Here is a 15,310-nt window from a genome sequence, read left to right as displayed (position 1 = left end):
ATGCATTGCCACCCTCTTTTTCCCACTTCACACCTTCCCTGACTTGCTGTGATTTGCAGCTTTATACCTCTGAGAAAGGAAAATAATAATAATAATAATAATAATAATAATAATAATAATAATAATAATAATAATATTTATACTCCACCCATCTGGCTGGGTTTCCCCAGCCACTCTGGGCGGCTTCCAACAAAATTTTAAAATACAATAGTCCTTCAGATATTAAAAGCTTTCCTAAACAGGGCTGCCTTCAGATGTCTTCTAAAAGTCTGGTACAGTAGTTGTTTTTTCCTTTGACATCTGGTGGGAGGCCGTTCCGCAGGGTGGGCACCACTACCGAGAAGGCAGTTCCCTGTAACTTCACTTCTCGCAGTGAGGGAACCGCCAGAAGGCCCTCGGTGCTGGGCCTCAGTGTCCGGGCAGAACAATGGGGGTGGAGACGTTCCTTCAGGCATACTGGCAATGGCCACCTGAGTGAAGCTCATGAATCACATTTTGAGAACTCCGAGTCTACCACGCTGTCTAATGTAGACTCTAAGCTCCTGTAGGACAGAATACGTTTGCACCCTTCTCTTATGCTTTTGGGTGGCCTGGGCTGTTGCTTAACTGGTGTTTAAATGGATGAAATATACCTGTGTACGTTAATGCAATGTTGTGGTTATTAAACAAGCCAGAGAATTTGGCAGACATCCCCACAATGTACCTAACCTATGTCACCATAATGCCGGCTTTAGCACACCATTTTCTCAATCACAACACTAAATAATTGCTTCGTGATTGATGGTGGGGAGGGGGAAATGTTGTAGCGTTGAATTTACAGGATCCAGTCTTATGTCACTGCAGGTAGCAGATTGAGTTTAACAAGCCATATGGGTTGTAATTGTTTAAGTATGATTAATTCATAATGTTTGTTAATTTTATGCCTTATATTATGGTTTGTTATTATTTCATTTAATTATAGTGTCATGTTGGTTTTTCTGAAGGTTTTGATGAGAGCCCTCAGGGATTTTAATCTTCCGAAGGTAGTCACTAATGATGCCCCTATATTCCTGGGCCTGATCAACGACTTGTTTCCATTGCTGGAAGTTCCACGGAAAAGGGATCTGAAGTTGGAACAGCTGGTGCGCCAGTCCATTGCAGAACTCCATTTGCAGCCCGAGGAAAACTTTATCCTGAAGGTGGAAATAATGGCTTTCTGCTTAGCTTGTTGAACATTCTAAATGGGGTGATTGAATGCTATAATGATCACTGTTGTTTGATGCCTGTAGGTTCCAACATCTGGCTACGACTATTACGAGGTTCAGCAGTAAGCGAAAGCATTGGGCTTCCTGTTTCCTTGTTAGAAGCAGCCACAATGTTTTTTATCATCTCCGTTTCAATATCAGGAAATGATTCCAGTTTGTGGGCATTAAACCACACTAATAATCCCACGGTGTGTAATGCTCTGCCCATTTTAGCACCCATGTTCAGCTACCGATGCCCTGGATTTTATTAAAACTTAACTTAAAAGGGTGGTTTTTTTTTAATTAAAGAAAACACATTTTAGTCTCTTTTCAGCTTCTGCTAGACATGAATCCCGATCATCAATACACATACAAGTTAACATTGGCTCTAAATCGCCTTTTGTCCTAAGTAAAGTTCAAGATGGAATGACTAAGCAGACTGGCTTTTCTACCCTTGGGAGGCGAGGAAGAACTGGTCAGGTTCCTGGGGTTACAGAGGAGGGAGGAACAAGTACACATTCATTACTCCTGCTCTCATTATTACCTGCCCTTTGAGCAAATGATACACTTGAGTCACCAGAGTGAGTGCACTATTCCATCCCCTTATCACCGTGCTATAATTTGATTTTTAAGGAAGCCCGTTTTACTTAAACCTCACTGAAGCAAAGCAAATGTTGTTCTCTTTGTCCTTTTTAATAGCTTAGAAATATCGATAGACGCCTAGAGTGAGATTTCTTTGGGGTCACCCTTTCTTCTCTTTGCTTATATCAGATAATCGTTCACAAGGTATCATAGACTGTGGTTACAATTTTCCACATATGGCTGCAGTCCTAACTGCACTTAAATGTAAAGGTAAAGGGACCCCTGGCAGTTAAGTCCAGTCGCAAACAACTCTGGGGTTGCGGCGCTCATCTCACTTTACAGGCCAAGGGAGCCGGCGTTTGTCCGCAGACAGTTTTCCCAGGTCATGTGGCCAGCAGGACTAAGCCGCTTCTGGTGAAGCCAGAGCAGTGCACGGAAACACTGTTTACCTTCCCACTGGAGCGGTACCTATTAATCTACTTGCACTGCATGCTTTCGAACTGCTAGGTAGGCAGGAGCTGGGACTGAGCAATGGGAGCTCACTTACCTGGGAGTAAAAAGGTAAAGGTAAAGGACCCCTGGACAGATAAGTCCAGTCAAAGGTGACTATGAGGTTGCGGCGCTCATCTCACTTTTCAGGCCGAGGGAGCCAGCGTTTGTCCACAGACAGCTTTCTGGGTCATGTGGCCAGCATGACTAAACCACTTCTGGTGCAACAGAACACCGTGACGGGTCCCCGTGCGCACGGAAACACCGTTCACCTTCCCGCCACAGCGGTACCTATTTATCTACTTGCACTGGCGTGCTTTTGAACTGCTGGGTTGGCAGGAGCTGGGACAGAGCAACGGGAGCTCAACCCGTCACGCAGATTCAAACCACCGACTTTCCAATCAGCGAGTCCAAGAGGTTCAGTGGTTTAGACCACAGCGCCACCTGCATCCCGCATCCCTGGGAGTATGCCGCATTGAATTCAGTAGGATGCGGTTTTGAGTAGGCATAGTTAGGATAGTGCTGCATGCTACTGAGGAAGGTAGACACCGATGTGGTTAATGACATATCTGTGTGCACTCTTAACAGTTTAAAATAAATTTTATTTTATTGTTTCTTTGTTCAAAAGAAATCAGGGCAGTACACAGAATTAAATACAGGATAAAAACAAGCAAATAAGTAAAACAGCAACACAATAACTCCCCTTCCCACAGACCCATTCCCACATTCCCAAATTGTCCTTCCCATGGCCACATTGAAGACCTCCATGGTGGCAGAGGTCTCCCCCCCCCCACCGCTGGTCGATTGGCCCTGCCTCTGTATTCTAACACCCGCCAGCAGCACAAATCAGAGGGTTAGGGTTGCTGCCTAAGACATCAGAACAAACTCAGCCTATATAAAAGTGTTCTGGACACTGGATTAAAATAAAACAAAATATCTGGGTAAATTTGAGGCACCGTGGTCTGGTATTTAAAAACTATGGCATCTCCAGATTAATCTCCTGGGGGAGAGGGCATTCCATAAGCATGGTGCCACCAATTAGTATCTGTAGCCCAGATGCAGCAACAGCAAAATTAGCAATAAATCACAACACTTTATGACTCCCAAGTTCCCTAAAATAGATTTTCAGAGCTTACCCTTTTAGTCCCTTGTGTCTTCTGCAGGTGCTTGGTGGGAGGGAAGCATTAGCAAGTGACCTCTGAAGAGCTGTGTTTAAATTTAGTTTTGTTTTACTGTAATAGGGAATGAAAAATAATAGTTGGTTAGAGCATGGTGCTGATCACACCAAAGTTACAGGTTTGGTCCCTGTAAGGGAAAACTGCATATTCCTGCATTGCAGGGGGTTGGACTAGAATTCAGGCATCCCCAAACTGCGGCCCTCCAGATGTTTTGGCCTACAACTCCCATGATCCCTAGCTAAGAGGACCGGTGGTCAGGGATGATGGGAATTGTAGTCCAAAACTTCTGGAGGGCCAAAGTTTGGGGGTGCCTAGATTAGATGATCCTTAGGGTCCCTTCCAACTCTGTGATTCTATGATATTAATGACATTCCTTTCCTTGTAACAATCTTTTATTTATTACGCTGCAAGTTAACTCAAGCTACAAAACTACCTTCAATACTCTCAGCGAGGCTGCAGCCCTGTATCCATTTACTTGAGAGTAAGCTCCACAGAACTCAGTAGGACTTACATTTTGTGTAGGCATGTGCTGAGACAATATAGTGAAACCTATGTTGCACATTTAATTTTTACGTTGTGAAATTTAATTAAAAATAATTATAATAATAATTTAATTAATATGTCAGATGGTTTGGGTTTGTAGATCAAAGTTGGGGAACCTGTGGCTCTCCAGATGTTTTTGGACTACAACTCCCATCATCCCTAGCTAGCAGGACCAGTGGTCAGGGATGATGGGAATTGAAGTCCCATAACTGCTGGAGACCCAAGTTTGGGAAACCTTGATGTAGAAGGTCACAGGTTAACCACCCAACATAACCTCTTACACCACTTGTGTCTAATCTCAATGCAATATTTCGTAACAGAGAATAATCCATATGCCTCCTCTGCTGTAGAAGTACCAAAACTTAATGGAATGGTCCTATAGTTTGTGCATCTAAAACCAGAAACAATGTAGTTCTGGACAATGTATAGTGTTATGTATTGGTTTAATATGTGTACATGAGTTTCACTGCTAGTTCTGGTAACTAGCTTTCCCACTCCAGGGTGATTCAAATGTGACAGTTGCTATTGGTTAACTTGTTAGTACAATTTGGATCTCTACTCTGATTGGGTCCTGCCAAAATCTGAATGTATCCTTTCCCCAACTCCTATTCCTGAGGGTATAAAAGGAGCTCGCCCTTTCCCTTTCCCCAGTCAAGTTCTTACTACAATAAAGGAGATTGTCCTTGTTAGACTTGACTCCTAGCATATCCTTGCTAGCATGCTGAATCACTGCACAGAGCTGATTACACAAAGAGCTGAAATCTGCACTCACGACATAACATATAGTCAATGCTGCTATTGACTCCATTCTTTCAGCCCTTAGTAGTAAAATCACACAGAGCATGTCTGACACATCTTTGTGTCTTTGTGAATATGTTCCACAACTGCAGCAGAACAGAGTAAAAGAGGGGCAATTTTTTAAGGAATGAGAGAATAAAATATGATCGATGTTTATTGAAATGGGGAAGAAAAGTGTTCTCCAATTCTTTTCCTTCATTCTTACAGTTTTCTTAATACATAGCTATGCCTGTAAAACATATTCGCCATTATATCACCCCCCCCTAATTTTCTTGAACGGCTTTTAGGTTATGCAGTTAGAAGAACTACTGGCTGTCAGGCATTCGGTCTTTGTGGTTGGAAATGCTGGGACAGGGAAAAGCCAGGTAAAATGAAGAATACACACATTTATCCAACAAACAAATAGCAATAAAGAGAGCATGCAGATAATGCAGATTACAATATGTTTGCCACTTGGACAAAACTTATGTGTTCAATACTCTCTGTGAAATTGATATTCTGATTTTCGTGGGGCATGCCAACTTCATCAGTTTTTGTTGCCCCCAAGTCCGGTTACATATTTATATCCTAGATGTATATATGCATTTCCTTACATACGTAGGAGCAGAGCATATAAAAGTGAAGTCCTGTGTCAGGGTTGAGGAAAGCTGAAGAACTATCACTAGTGCTGCAAAGAAGGAAACCTAAGGATAGGTATTCTGAGGACACACACACTTAGGGAAGTGGGCCTAAGATGTAAAGTGTGAAGGTGCGAAACACATATATTGCACAAATATAACTGGGGTGTGTGTGTTAATGACTGACTGCAGTTCCCTGTTAGATATATATTCAGGTTAACATCTCTGTTGCATGTGGAACAGCAAATAATTCTGAAGGATGCCTTTTAACTGATTGCTACCGCTTGATTGTGAAACTGGTGCGATAAAATGTTCTTACTTTAGATATTAAAGACACTACATGCGACTTACTCAAATATGAAGCTGAGGCCAGTATGGAATGCTATCAACCCCAAAGCTGTCACAACGGATGAACTTTTTGGGTTTCTCCACCCTTCAACAAGGGAGTGGAAAGATGGTATTTCCAATCATTATACTCTTAATAAAATCGCGCATCTTAACATATACAAACACATACAAGTTTGTTGTTGTTGTTGTTGTTTAAAAAACTAATTTTTGTTTTCATCATTTTGAAGGCTTGTTTTCTTCCATGATGAGAGAACTGTCTAGCATCATGCATGATGGCCCCAAATGGATTGTGCTGGACGGTGACATTGATCCTATGTGGATTGAGTCACTCAACACTGTCATGGATGACAATAAGGTTTGTTTCACATTCTTTAACATGGTTGGGTTGAGCAGATGAGATACTCTTCTGGTCCATTTGCTAAACATGTACAGTGCTTTCTGTAGTGCTGGATTTATGTATAAGCTAAACAAGCTATAGTTTAGGGGTCCACTCTCTTGAAGGCCCCAACAAAATTTAAAGGAAAAAAACACATGGGTGTACATTTCCAAAATCTAAGATAAAAAACAAATAAAATAAAACCTACACACAGCAATAGTGTTTTGTGTTGTGTAGGCTCCTACGATGTAAGTAATGGGCCCTGCCTGTATTTCACTATTAATATACTTCTTCTTAATTGTATTTCAGTTCAACAATCACTTTGATAAAATAAATATTTTGTTATGTGCAAATGGCTTTAGATACCTATTGGGTCCATAAATTACCATATGGCATATATTCAACACAAAAAACAGCGGCAATTTGTTGTTGACAAAGGACAGCTGGGCATAGAAAGGGCCCCATTACCTTCAGCAGCTTAGGGCCTCATCAAACCTAAATCTGGTCCTGGTTTTCTGTATACATCATACAGACGAAGACTGGCTTTTAATAATAGCTCTGAACACTGTTAGAAAAGGCATGTTAGCCTGAGCATGGTTATCAATTGTTCTGGTAGCATCCATCTTAGATTCCTATGATGCACGGGTGGGGAACCTCAGGCTCGATGGGATGGGCGGGGTGCAACACAAATGCAGTCCTCCAAACATTTTTATCTGGCTTTTGAAATCCTTCCCCGGGGGACGTACCTCAGTGGCCTTCTGCACATCTCAAGTGTTTTTGCCTGGCTAGAATGTGTCCCTGAACTCTCGTGGTGCTTCTTCCTTGTCTGGAGGATAGAGAGTGCAAAGCATCAGAAATGAGGCTACCTTAGAAGACCGCTGAAGGACTGCTTTTGCCTGTGTGATCCTGGAGGTAATCTTTTGATGGCCTGCTTTGAGTCACCCCAAGACCCTGAAGATAGGTTGTACAGTAGTGTTAAAGGATAAAGGGCCTGGTTTTGCTATGGAGCCCCATTTATGGCACGTCCTCACAGGAAGCATTCACCTGATATAGGCGTCAAATCTGTGTTATTTTCCCAGTCCTAGCTGGCCATTTCACTGTTCTCCTGTCAATACCTCTTTTAATCTAGAGCTTATAGTTTGATTTTTTTCCTCATCTGTAGGTGAGAATTGTTAATTTTATTATATTTGCAAGCCACTTCAGACACGGCAGGTGGAAAGATAGACTGTAATCCTGATATGTTGCATCCCTGATCATGCACACTTACTAACTATCTCTACTCAACAAGGTTTTGCTAGTTTTTGAATTGACATAAGACCTGCAAAGGCTGTTTCTTAAAGGAGACAAAAGTGTGAAGAATAAGCACACTACGGGCAATGATGCCTCTATTGTATCAAAACTCTGTGGAGAAAAACCTAAAATCTGTTTCTGCCCTTATACCAACACTTGCAACCGTTTCCTATAGACAACATTGACCAAGGCTCCCGCATATAGTAGACAGTGCTAATAGAACACCAGAGAAATAATTTTTTCATTGATATACCCAGTACGGATGTGCTGTGATGTAATTCAAGGTTTAAAGATACCAACAGCATCCAAAATAGAATGGTGTATTTTGGAATAAAGAGTAGATCTAAACCCACATGACCTAGACTTACCCCAACACCCATTTAGTGAGAGTGAGTGAGTGAGTGAGTGAGTGAGAGAGAATGTCTCCTTAACTAAAATGAGTAAAAGTGGAAAGTTCATGGTTCAACCTTGGAAGTGGGAGGAGCAGAAAGTCGAATCATTTTGTATTTTCTTTTAGTATGTATTAATCTCCATTGATTAAAATGTCACCTTTATTCACCACAGCGTCCCGGCCTTTCTTTATGATGGCTACAACAGCAGGAGAGCAAACTGTTGGAATTGAGATACTTTGTGCAAATTGAAAAGAGTTTTTTTTTTGCCCTAATTTCACACAATGCTGGAAACCTCCTTTAAATCACATTTTCCTAACCAGCTCCTAGAATAGCTCTTGTTGTTAGATTCTAAGGACTCTATTGTAGCTTTTAAGCCAAAGTACTCAGTAGGGGATGTGTAGGGTTGCACCGCCCCTTTGGAACACCAGAAGAATAGCACCTGATGGCAAGTACAATCATAGAAGATAAAAATGGATCACACTGAAACAGGTTATCCAGGCCCACTGTGTGCCATTGCTCTATTGTAGCACACGGGATCTACAACATATCTTGTACGGCCTATTTTCCCCAAGTTCTCCAGTTTGCCAGAAAACACTCCTCATTCTCACAGCCAAAATCCTGCCAGTTCTCGCGATTTTATCGTTACTCTTGAAATACTTGATATTTTTCTCTGATAAGTTTGTGTTTGGAATCATGTGTTTGGATTTTTTTATCCCTTGCAGAGGATTGGAAAAGAACAGTTTAATTTTTCTCTTCGGTTATAGTTAAATGATGTAGCAGGTGAAACTTGGTTTCTCTTTAGCTCAGTTCAGATATATTGCCAAGGCATGATACTGGTGTTACAGTAAAACAACAAAAACACCCTGCCCCGTACACTCTCTGCTTCCCTTCCTTTCTCCCCTGATACTTTCTATTTCACAGCAAACATATTTTGCTACTTTTTTTCTTCTTCTAAAGGAGGCAACTTATGTTTTGCATAAACCAGTTTTCCTTTAAGATGGAATTGGAAATCACAAGCAAACATGGCATCCAGTTATGCTTTGCAGACAAACCATGGTTTCCCCATTGCAGACATGGGAAACTGTGGTTTCCCTTGTAAAAGGAAGGGTAGGATGATAATAGAGCACATGTGGAGAGATGAGAAAACAGAAGCCTCATGCACATTCAGGCAATACCACACTGTGGTTTAGCATTATATCTGAACAGCTTTCTCTTAGTGTGTTTCTGCTAGCAACTGGCAACAACACATTTTAATTTATTTCTTTTTCAACCACTTTAGCCTTAAAATAATTGTGTGAAATTCAAAAGCTCAGTTTACTTTTGCACTTGCAGCAGTACATTGATTTAGTGAAATATACCATTTTCATCTTTACTTTATTTAATTTACTTTATTTAATATTTCCTTTACTTAATTCAAGGGACCAAAGAACAGCATCTTGAAAAGAAAAATAGCCATTTTTTTCCCTTACTGCATGAACTTTCGTTTAAACCACACCATTGCTGGTTTATTCAATTTTATGAGATTTAATTCATAATTTCTTCATAAATTGTAGGTTTGATTTCATGATGATTTACTATTGTTATCTCTTTTGTTTTGCTGCTTTTCAACTCATCCCTAACATAAATTTCTTTCCATGAATCAAGATATTATATTGATTTTATTCCCATTGACAATAAAGAATCCCTTTGTGTAGGGCCAGCAAAACAAAATTGCAGAGAAGAGTTACCTTTTTATCCATTGTTATTATTGCTGGGTAAGCGGATAGGGAGCCAGTTGGCTTTTCAATGAAAAGCCAAAAGCCATTTCAATGAATGGCTTTTATAAAGCCATTAACATGGCTTTATAAAAATATCAAAGAAATTAAGGACAGTCCAATAGGAAGTTCTCCTGCACATGTTTAATTGAAGCAGCACAGTATCACTTTCATTAATTTCAATGTGTCTTATGCAAGAGATATTCTCATTGGATAGTGTTTGAGTCCATTCTGCTGCTGCTGTTTTCCTGAATGTCACAGCAGATATCCATAAATATATTAATTAAACTGACAAATAACACTCATTGGAAAATAAAATATATTCCTGTGTATTAGCTATAGCTGAACATGTGCTTCTTACTTAAAAAACAAAACAAAAACAGAACCTTAATTTGAAAAGCAAATACCTACTGCAATGAATTTACAATGATTCTGTGTTTAGGTTCTGACTTTAGCAAGTAACGAACGGATTTCATTAACACCTTCCATGTGGCTGGTGTTTGAAATAAGCCACCTTCGGGCAGCAACTCCAGCCACTGTGTCGAGAGCTGGCATCCTCTATGTGAATACGCAAGACCTAGGCTGGAGTCCGTGAGTACCTCCCTTGCTTTTTGTACTTTTAGTGTGCCTTTTGCAATATTACCCATTTTGTGCTCTTTCATTAGCCAACTTGAAGAAACGCAAGATACACATTTAACTAGGAAGCAAATAAGGAATGGCAATTCAGTGCACCTTGGGCCAGCAACTCCGGGGCCAGTAAGAATAAACGAAGATCCCCGCTGGATCGGACAACAGACCTATGCTGTCCAAAATGCCTATGGCCATGCTTGTTCCTATGGTAGTGATGATCTCATTTGCGGCTGCACTATACTGTATTCTTAACTCAGCAAATGGCTTGCTGAATGCTCTGTTCATGTAGCTGCCATCTGCTCAGCTTTATATTCTATGGTATCGTGTGGACAGCTGTTTCCTCAGAGATTAAGCTGATCAGTACTGTACAAAGGAACTTATCATTGGTGCTGCTACTAGAGCTGTAGATATAGCCCATGTGAGCCATGGGGACATCCTCCAATATGGGGAAGGGAATATTTCAGTGGTAGAGCACCTGCGTTGAAGGCAAAAGGTTCCAGGTTCAGTCCCTAGCACAGTTGTTTCCTAAACTTGGATCTCCAGCTCTTTTTGGACTACAATTCCCAACATTCGTGACCAGTGGTCCTGCTAGCTGGGTATGATGGGAGTTGTGGTCCAAAACAGCTGGAGTTCTGAAGAACGTTCGCAAACTGGAACACTCACTTCCGGGTTTGCGGCGTTCGTGAGCCAGAACGTTTGACTCACAAGGTGTTCTCCTTCTGAAGTACACCTGTATAAAACACTCACGCTCACAGTCACTGCCCTAGCATATCTAGACAGGACTGGGGAAGAATTCTATCTGAAAATCTGGAGGACTGGTGCCAGACATTTAGTGTGACGAAGGCAACTTTCTAGGGAGACACAGGGTATGAGAACATAGGGGAAATGTCCAGAACTGGGGTTGATAACTCAGTGCCTGCAGGTGGAAATGTGCCCACTGGTCCACAAAGTTTGATGACCCGTACTGAGAGGAAATATATCTGGGGTAGTCAAGGGGAAACCCCAGATCCTATAGTTAAACAATGGGGAAGAGGGATGAAATAATAATGCCAGGTGTTGGGAGAATTGGGGAAAGCGCAGACAGAAAAGCTTTATTGGTGTGGAGGTGACGGCATGCGAGTGGCAATTTTTCTTATCCTTTTCTAAATTACATTTGTTGTTTCCCTCAAGATCTATGGAAATGTCATATGCAGTCAGGGCTGACGGGCTTCCTCTCTTCACACAAACACCACGAGAGCCTCCTGACGTTTTTATAGTCTTTATTTACAGTATTTATAAGCTGTCATTAGCACATACTGATCATTCATCGGAGTCACTCAGTTCAGATCTCTGCTGAGGTCTGCGTTTGCCCTGCCAGCAAGCCAGAAAATGGCGAACCCTCTTGCTTCATCTTTCGCCCCTCCTCTTCTCAACACGCCTCCCGAGAGCTTGCTTAAACCTTCCCCCCAACTCCGAACTGGAACTTAACCCTTGTTGCTCCTGTGAATTCCCTGGCTCTATATCCCTCCCTGCCTGTTCCTCTAGACTGACTTCAATAACTCTCTCCTCCTCATCCCCGTCGGGCACATCTCCTCCTCCTTCCACCCCTACTTCTTCCCCTCCCTCTGGGAAACTTGAAACCTCTGGCTCATCCCTGACATCTGCTTCTAAAACAGAATTTCCCAATCTCATTCCTTTCAGACCTATAGCCAAGGATTAGGGGCACTGCAGTCTAAAACATCTGAAAGATGACAGGTTGAGGGAGAGTGTCTTAGAAAAAAAAAAGGCATTTAAAGTCCTACATTTTAACTGACAGAAGAACACATCAATTGCCCAGCGTTCTCCAATCTGGAGCCCTCCAAATGGTTTGGACTTTGACTCTCATCACCCCTGGTCACTGGTCATTGTGGTTGGAGCTGCTGGGAGATGGAGTCCAAAATATGTGGAGGGCACTGGTTTGGGAAGGCAAAAGAAGCAGTAACTTGGTCACAGTTGTACTACAAGGCCAAATCAGTTGGAAACAGATCACCAACAACAAGGTAATTCGGAGAGGCATTTCAGCAAATCGGGTCCTCCCTGCAAGAGAGGGCACGCATTGCAGTGGGTCCGACAACCAGGTCTAGGTGTTGGGGTGGGGACAATTGGAGCAGCCACAACACCCTATTGGTGGTCCATCTGATGGGGTGCAATTGGGCTGAGGGCATGCCAATCAAAGGAGTCAGATGGACCCCATATAACCCCTGCTCATGCTGTAGAGAGCTTCCTTCTCCGCCATTGAGCATCGGAACACCCACCCACCTCTCCCTAATTTAGGGCTTGCGTTTGACCTTGCTATGCTGTCATCTTTGGGACAGGGGCAGGAATTTCCCCCACTTGGCTGATAGGCTGTTGCCACTTAGGTTTTGCCTGCCACATAGCAATTCGTCACAACTTGTAAGGTTGGCGGATAGGCTCTGGTTCATGCTGATAGGGTGGAATGAGCCCTTACCACCCTATCCATGGGTATTTCTCTTAAAGGAATCCATTGGACTACTGGTTGGTATTCCCCCAAGCGGGGTATGCCCTCTTCAGAGTTCTGGGCACACATGGGGGAATCAGGGCCTGACTGGCAGTTGTCAGTCAGGACCCCCATCCCAGGTGTGTACCTGGCTGCTGACTCGAGGTGCGTCCTGAGTCAGCGCTACCCTAGGTAGCTTTGGAACCAGAGCCTATGCAACCACTCACTTGATTTGTAATCAATAAAGTTTTGGCCTAAATTCTTCCAAAAACCAAACCAAAAATCTGAGTCATGTCTGAATTTATTTCTAGGCCTAGGTTACAGGGTCTCCACACGCAAGTAAAATAAGGCTGAACAAGCTAAGGACATACAGTACAAGCACTAGGCAGCTCCGCAAACAATCCTCTGCTCTTCTCATAAACCCACTTTCAAACATAATAAAAGCAATTGATTCAGGGGAGGAGAAGCACCCTAAAATAAGTTTGTTTTCACAGATATGTGACTAGCTGGATTGAAACTCGCAAAGCACAGACGGAAAGAGCAAATCTAACCATCCTTTTTGACAAATATGTTCCTTACTGCTTGGAGCAAGTCCGCTGCAACTTGAAAACCATCACCCCCGTTCCAGAGAACAGCATGGTTCAGGTAACAACAACTGCAGCAGGATCTTCAGCCTGCCACTCTTCCTGAGATGTGATTGTGAGAGTATTCAAGTATGCAGACCTAGTGTGAAGGAACTTCATTATAATCACAGCATGGTTTAACGTTTTGTGTTTTGTGATTCAAGTGACAAAGCAGACACAGATTGTGTAACTGTTTCCTCCTGAATTAGGGCTGATGCCACCCTCTACAGTAATCTCATTTAAAGTCAAAAAGACTACTCTTAAGACTCTTATAGAGTCAAGTTATTGTTCGTACAAGTAGCATATATAAAAAAGAAATATGGGAACATTATGGAGGTGAGGGCGGTTTTGCTTCATTTTCTAAAACAGACTCCATAATTACAATGAAGTTATTTGGCTGTTGATAAAATTGAGCTCAACAATTTAGGAGTGTACAGAATTCCGGACAGATTGTTGCTTGATCTGAAGTTACTTTAGCAAGCAACTGAAATTACAACAGACATTATATGGGACAAGCCCTTACTTTCCTTAAGTAATGTTATTTTTAAAATGCCATATGCATTTCTGAATGAGTGCAGAAGTTATGCACTTGAATAAGGCTTTTATATGAAGCATTTGAGTTTTTGTTTTTTTTAAGCTTTCTGGATCACATTATTTTTCTATGAGGAAAAAACAAAAGCCAGAAATGAAAACAATTTTTGTGTGTGTGTGCCTAACATACAAGGCAGAAAAAACCTCAAATGAGAACTTAGATGTGGGTCTTTTGAACAGCACAGTTATATTGCATTTGGGTATTATTTTTTTGAGTCATTCGCACACATCTGCGCTCCAAAAGTGGTAAAGAGTGTGTGGTTGGGGTCCCCACCCCATGACTTTAAAAAACATATTTATTTAATATAGTTTGCTTGCATAGATTCTGCACCAGAAGGAGGACTACTACAGCAGTGCTCATTGAAGAAACCTGTCTGTCTGTCTGTCTGTCTGTCTGTCTGTCTGTCTGTCTGTCTGTCTGTCTGTCTGTCTCTCTCTCTCTCTCTCTCTCTGTGTGTGTGTGTGTGTGTGTGTGTGTGTGTGTGTGTGTGATGTGCATCTGTCTGTGTGCACATGCAAAGGTGGAACAGGGCAAGACTCTGGAAATCCTGGGAGTGGGGAGAAGAAAAGGAGTGAATTTTGTGCTCATCTGTAGGAGCTGAACTGGGAAGCAGATAGGACTATCTGCACATTGTGACACCATTCTCCCAGCACAGTTCATGTTTCCCTGTTATACTGGAATTGAGCCAGTATCTCCAGCTGTCACAAAGCTCAGTAACTCTATATGTTCCCAACCTATATATTACAGAGAACACTCTTCCGCCTTGTAGGTCCAGTCCCACAAAATGAACACAGTCTGATAGAGACTTCCCTCTGCTCTTTCAACCTAGGTATGTGTGCTTAAGAGGATAATGTCAGTTACCAATATTTCAAAAAGTAAAAACCAAGACCCCATGAAAGTTGCTGAACTTTCGTTAAGGAAAACACCAAGATTGTTGAGCTTTGTTTAGGAAACCCCCGAAGTTGTTGAGTGTTTTTTTTTAGACAAAACCCAAAGTTGTTGAGCTTTTTCTTATACAAGAATGCCAAAATCCCCCCCGGTTTTGTCATTTGACTTGCCTAAGATCCAGGACTAAGCGCTACCTTTCGGAAATCCCCCCCCCCCCCAGACATCAATTCTGCCTTTGAAATCCAAGTAATGTCTGGGACATATGCCAGCCCTACCAATATCAACGCTTTCTGAAAACAGGCTTTGCATGCAGAACACATTCCCATAGACCAGGCACGGCTTACCTTTGATCCTCCAGATGTTGCTGGACTACAATTCCCATCAAACCTAGCCAACATGGCCAGTGGTCAGAGATGATGGGAGTTGTAGTTTAACATCTAAAGGACCACATCTTAGTGTGAACCTCTCTGCCTCTACCACTGCCACGTGACACCCTCCAGGAATAGTATAT

General features: G+C 42.1%; 1 protein-coding gene across 1 annotated transcript in view; it reads left to right on the top strand.

Moving 5' to 3' along the window:
• Positions 1–15,310, top strand: part of LOC118083835 (dynein axonemal heavy chain 11-like) — a 236,863-nt gene that overhangs the window by 85,331 nt on the left and 136,222 nt on the right. Inside the window, exons 38-43 of the mRNA XM_060272909.2 lie at positions 984–1,178; positions 5,101–5,178; positions 5,755–5,887; positions 6,006–6,133; positions 10,033–10,181; positions 13,191–13,341. Of these exons, the coding sequence (XP_060128892.2) occupies positions 984–1,178; positions 5,101–5,178; positions 5,755–5,887; positions 6,006–6,133; positions 10,033–10,181; positions 13,191–13,341 (834 nt within the window). The remainder of the gene's footprint in view (positions 1–983; positions 1,179–5,100; positions 5,179–5,754; positions 5,888–6,005; positions 6,134–10,032; positions 10,182–13,190; positions 13,342–15,310) is intronic.

The sequence above is a fragment of the Zootoca vivipara genome, chromosome 1 (genome assembly GCF_965207765.1).
Source record: "Zootoca vivipara chromosome 1, rZooViv2.hap1.1, whole genome shotgun sequence".
Lineage (NCBI taxonomy): Eukaryota > Metazoa > Chordata > Lepidosauria > Squamata > Lacertidae > Zootoca > Zootoca vivipara.
This window is presented reverse-complemented; position numbering and strand designations above follow the sequence as displayed.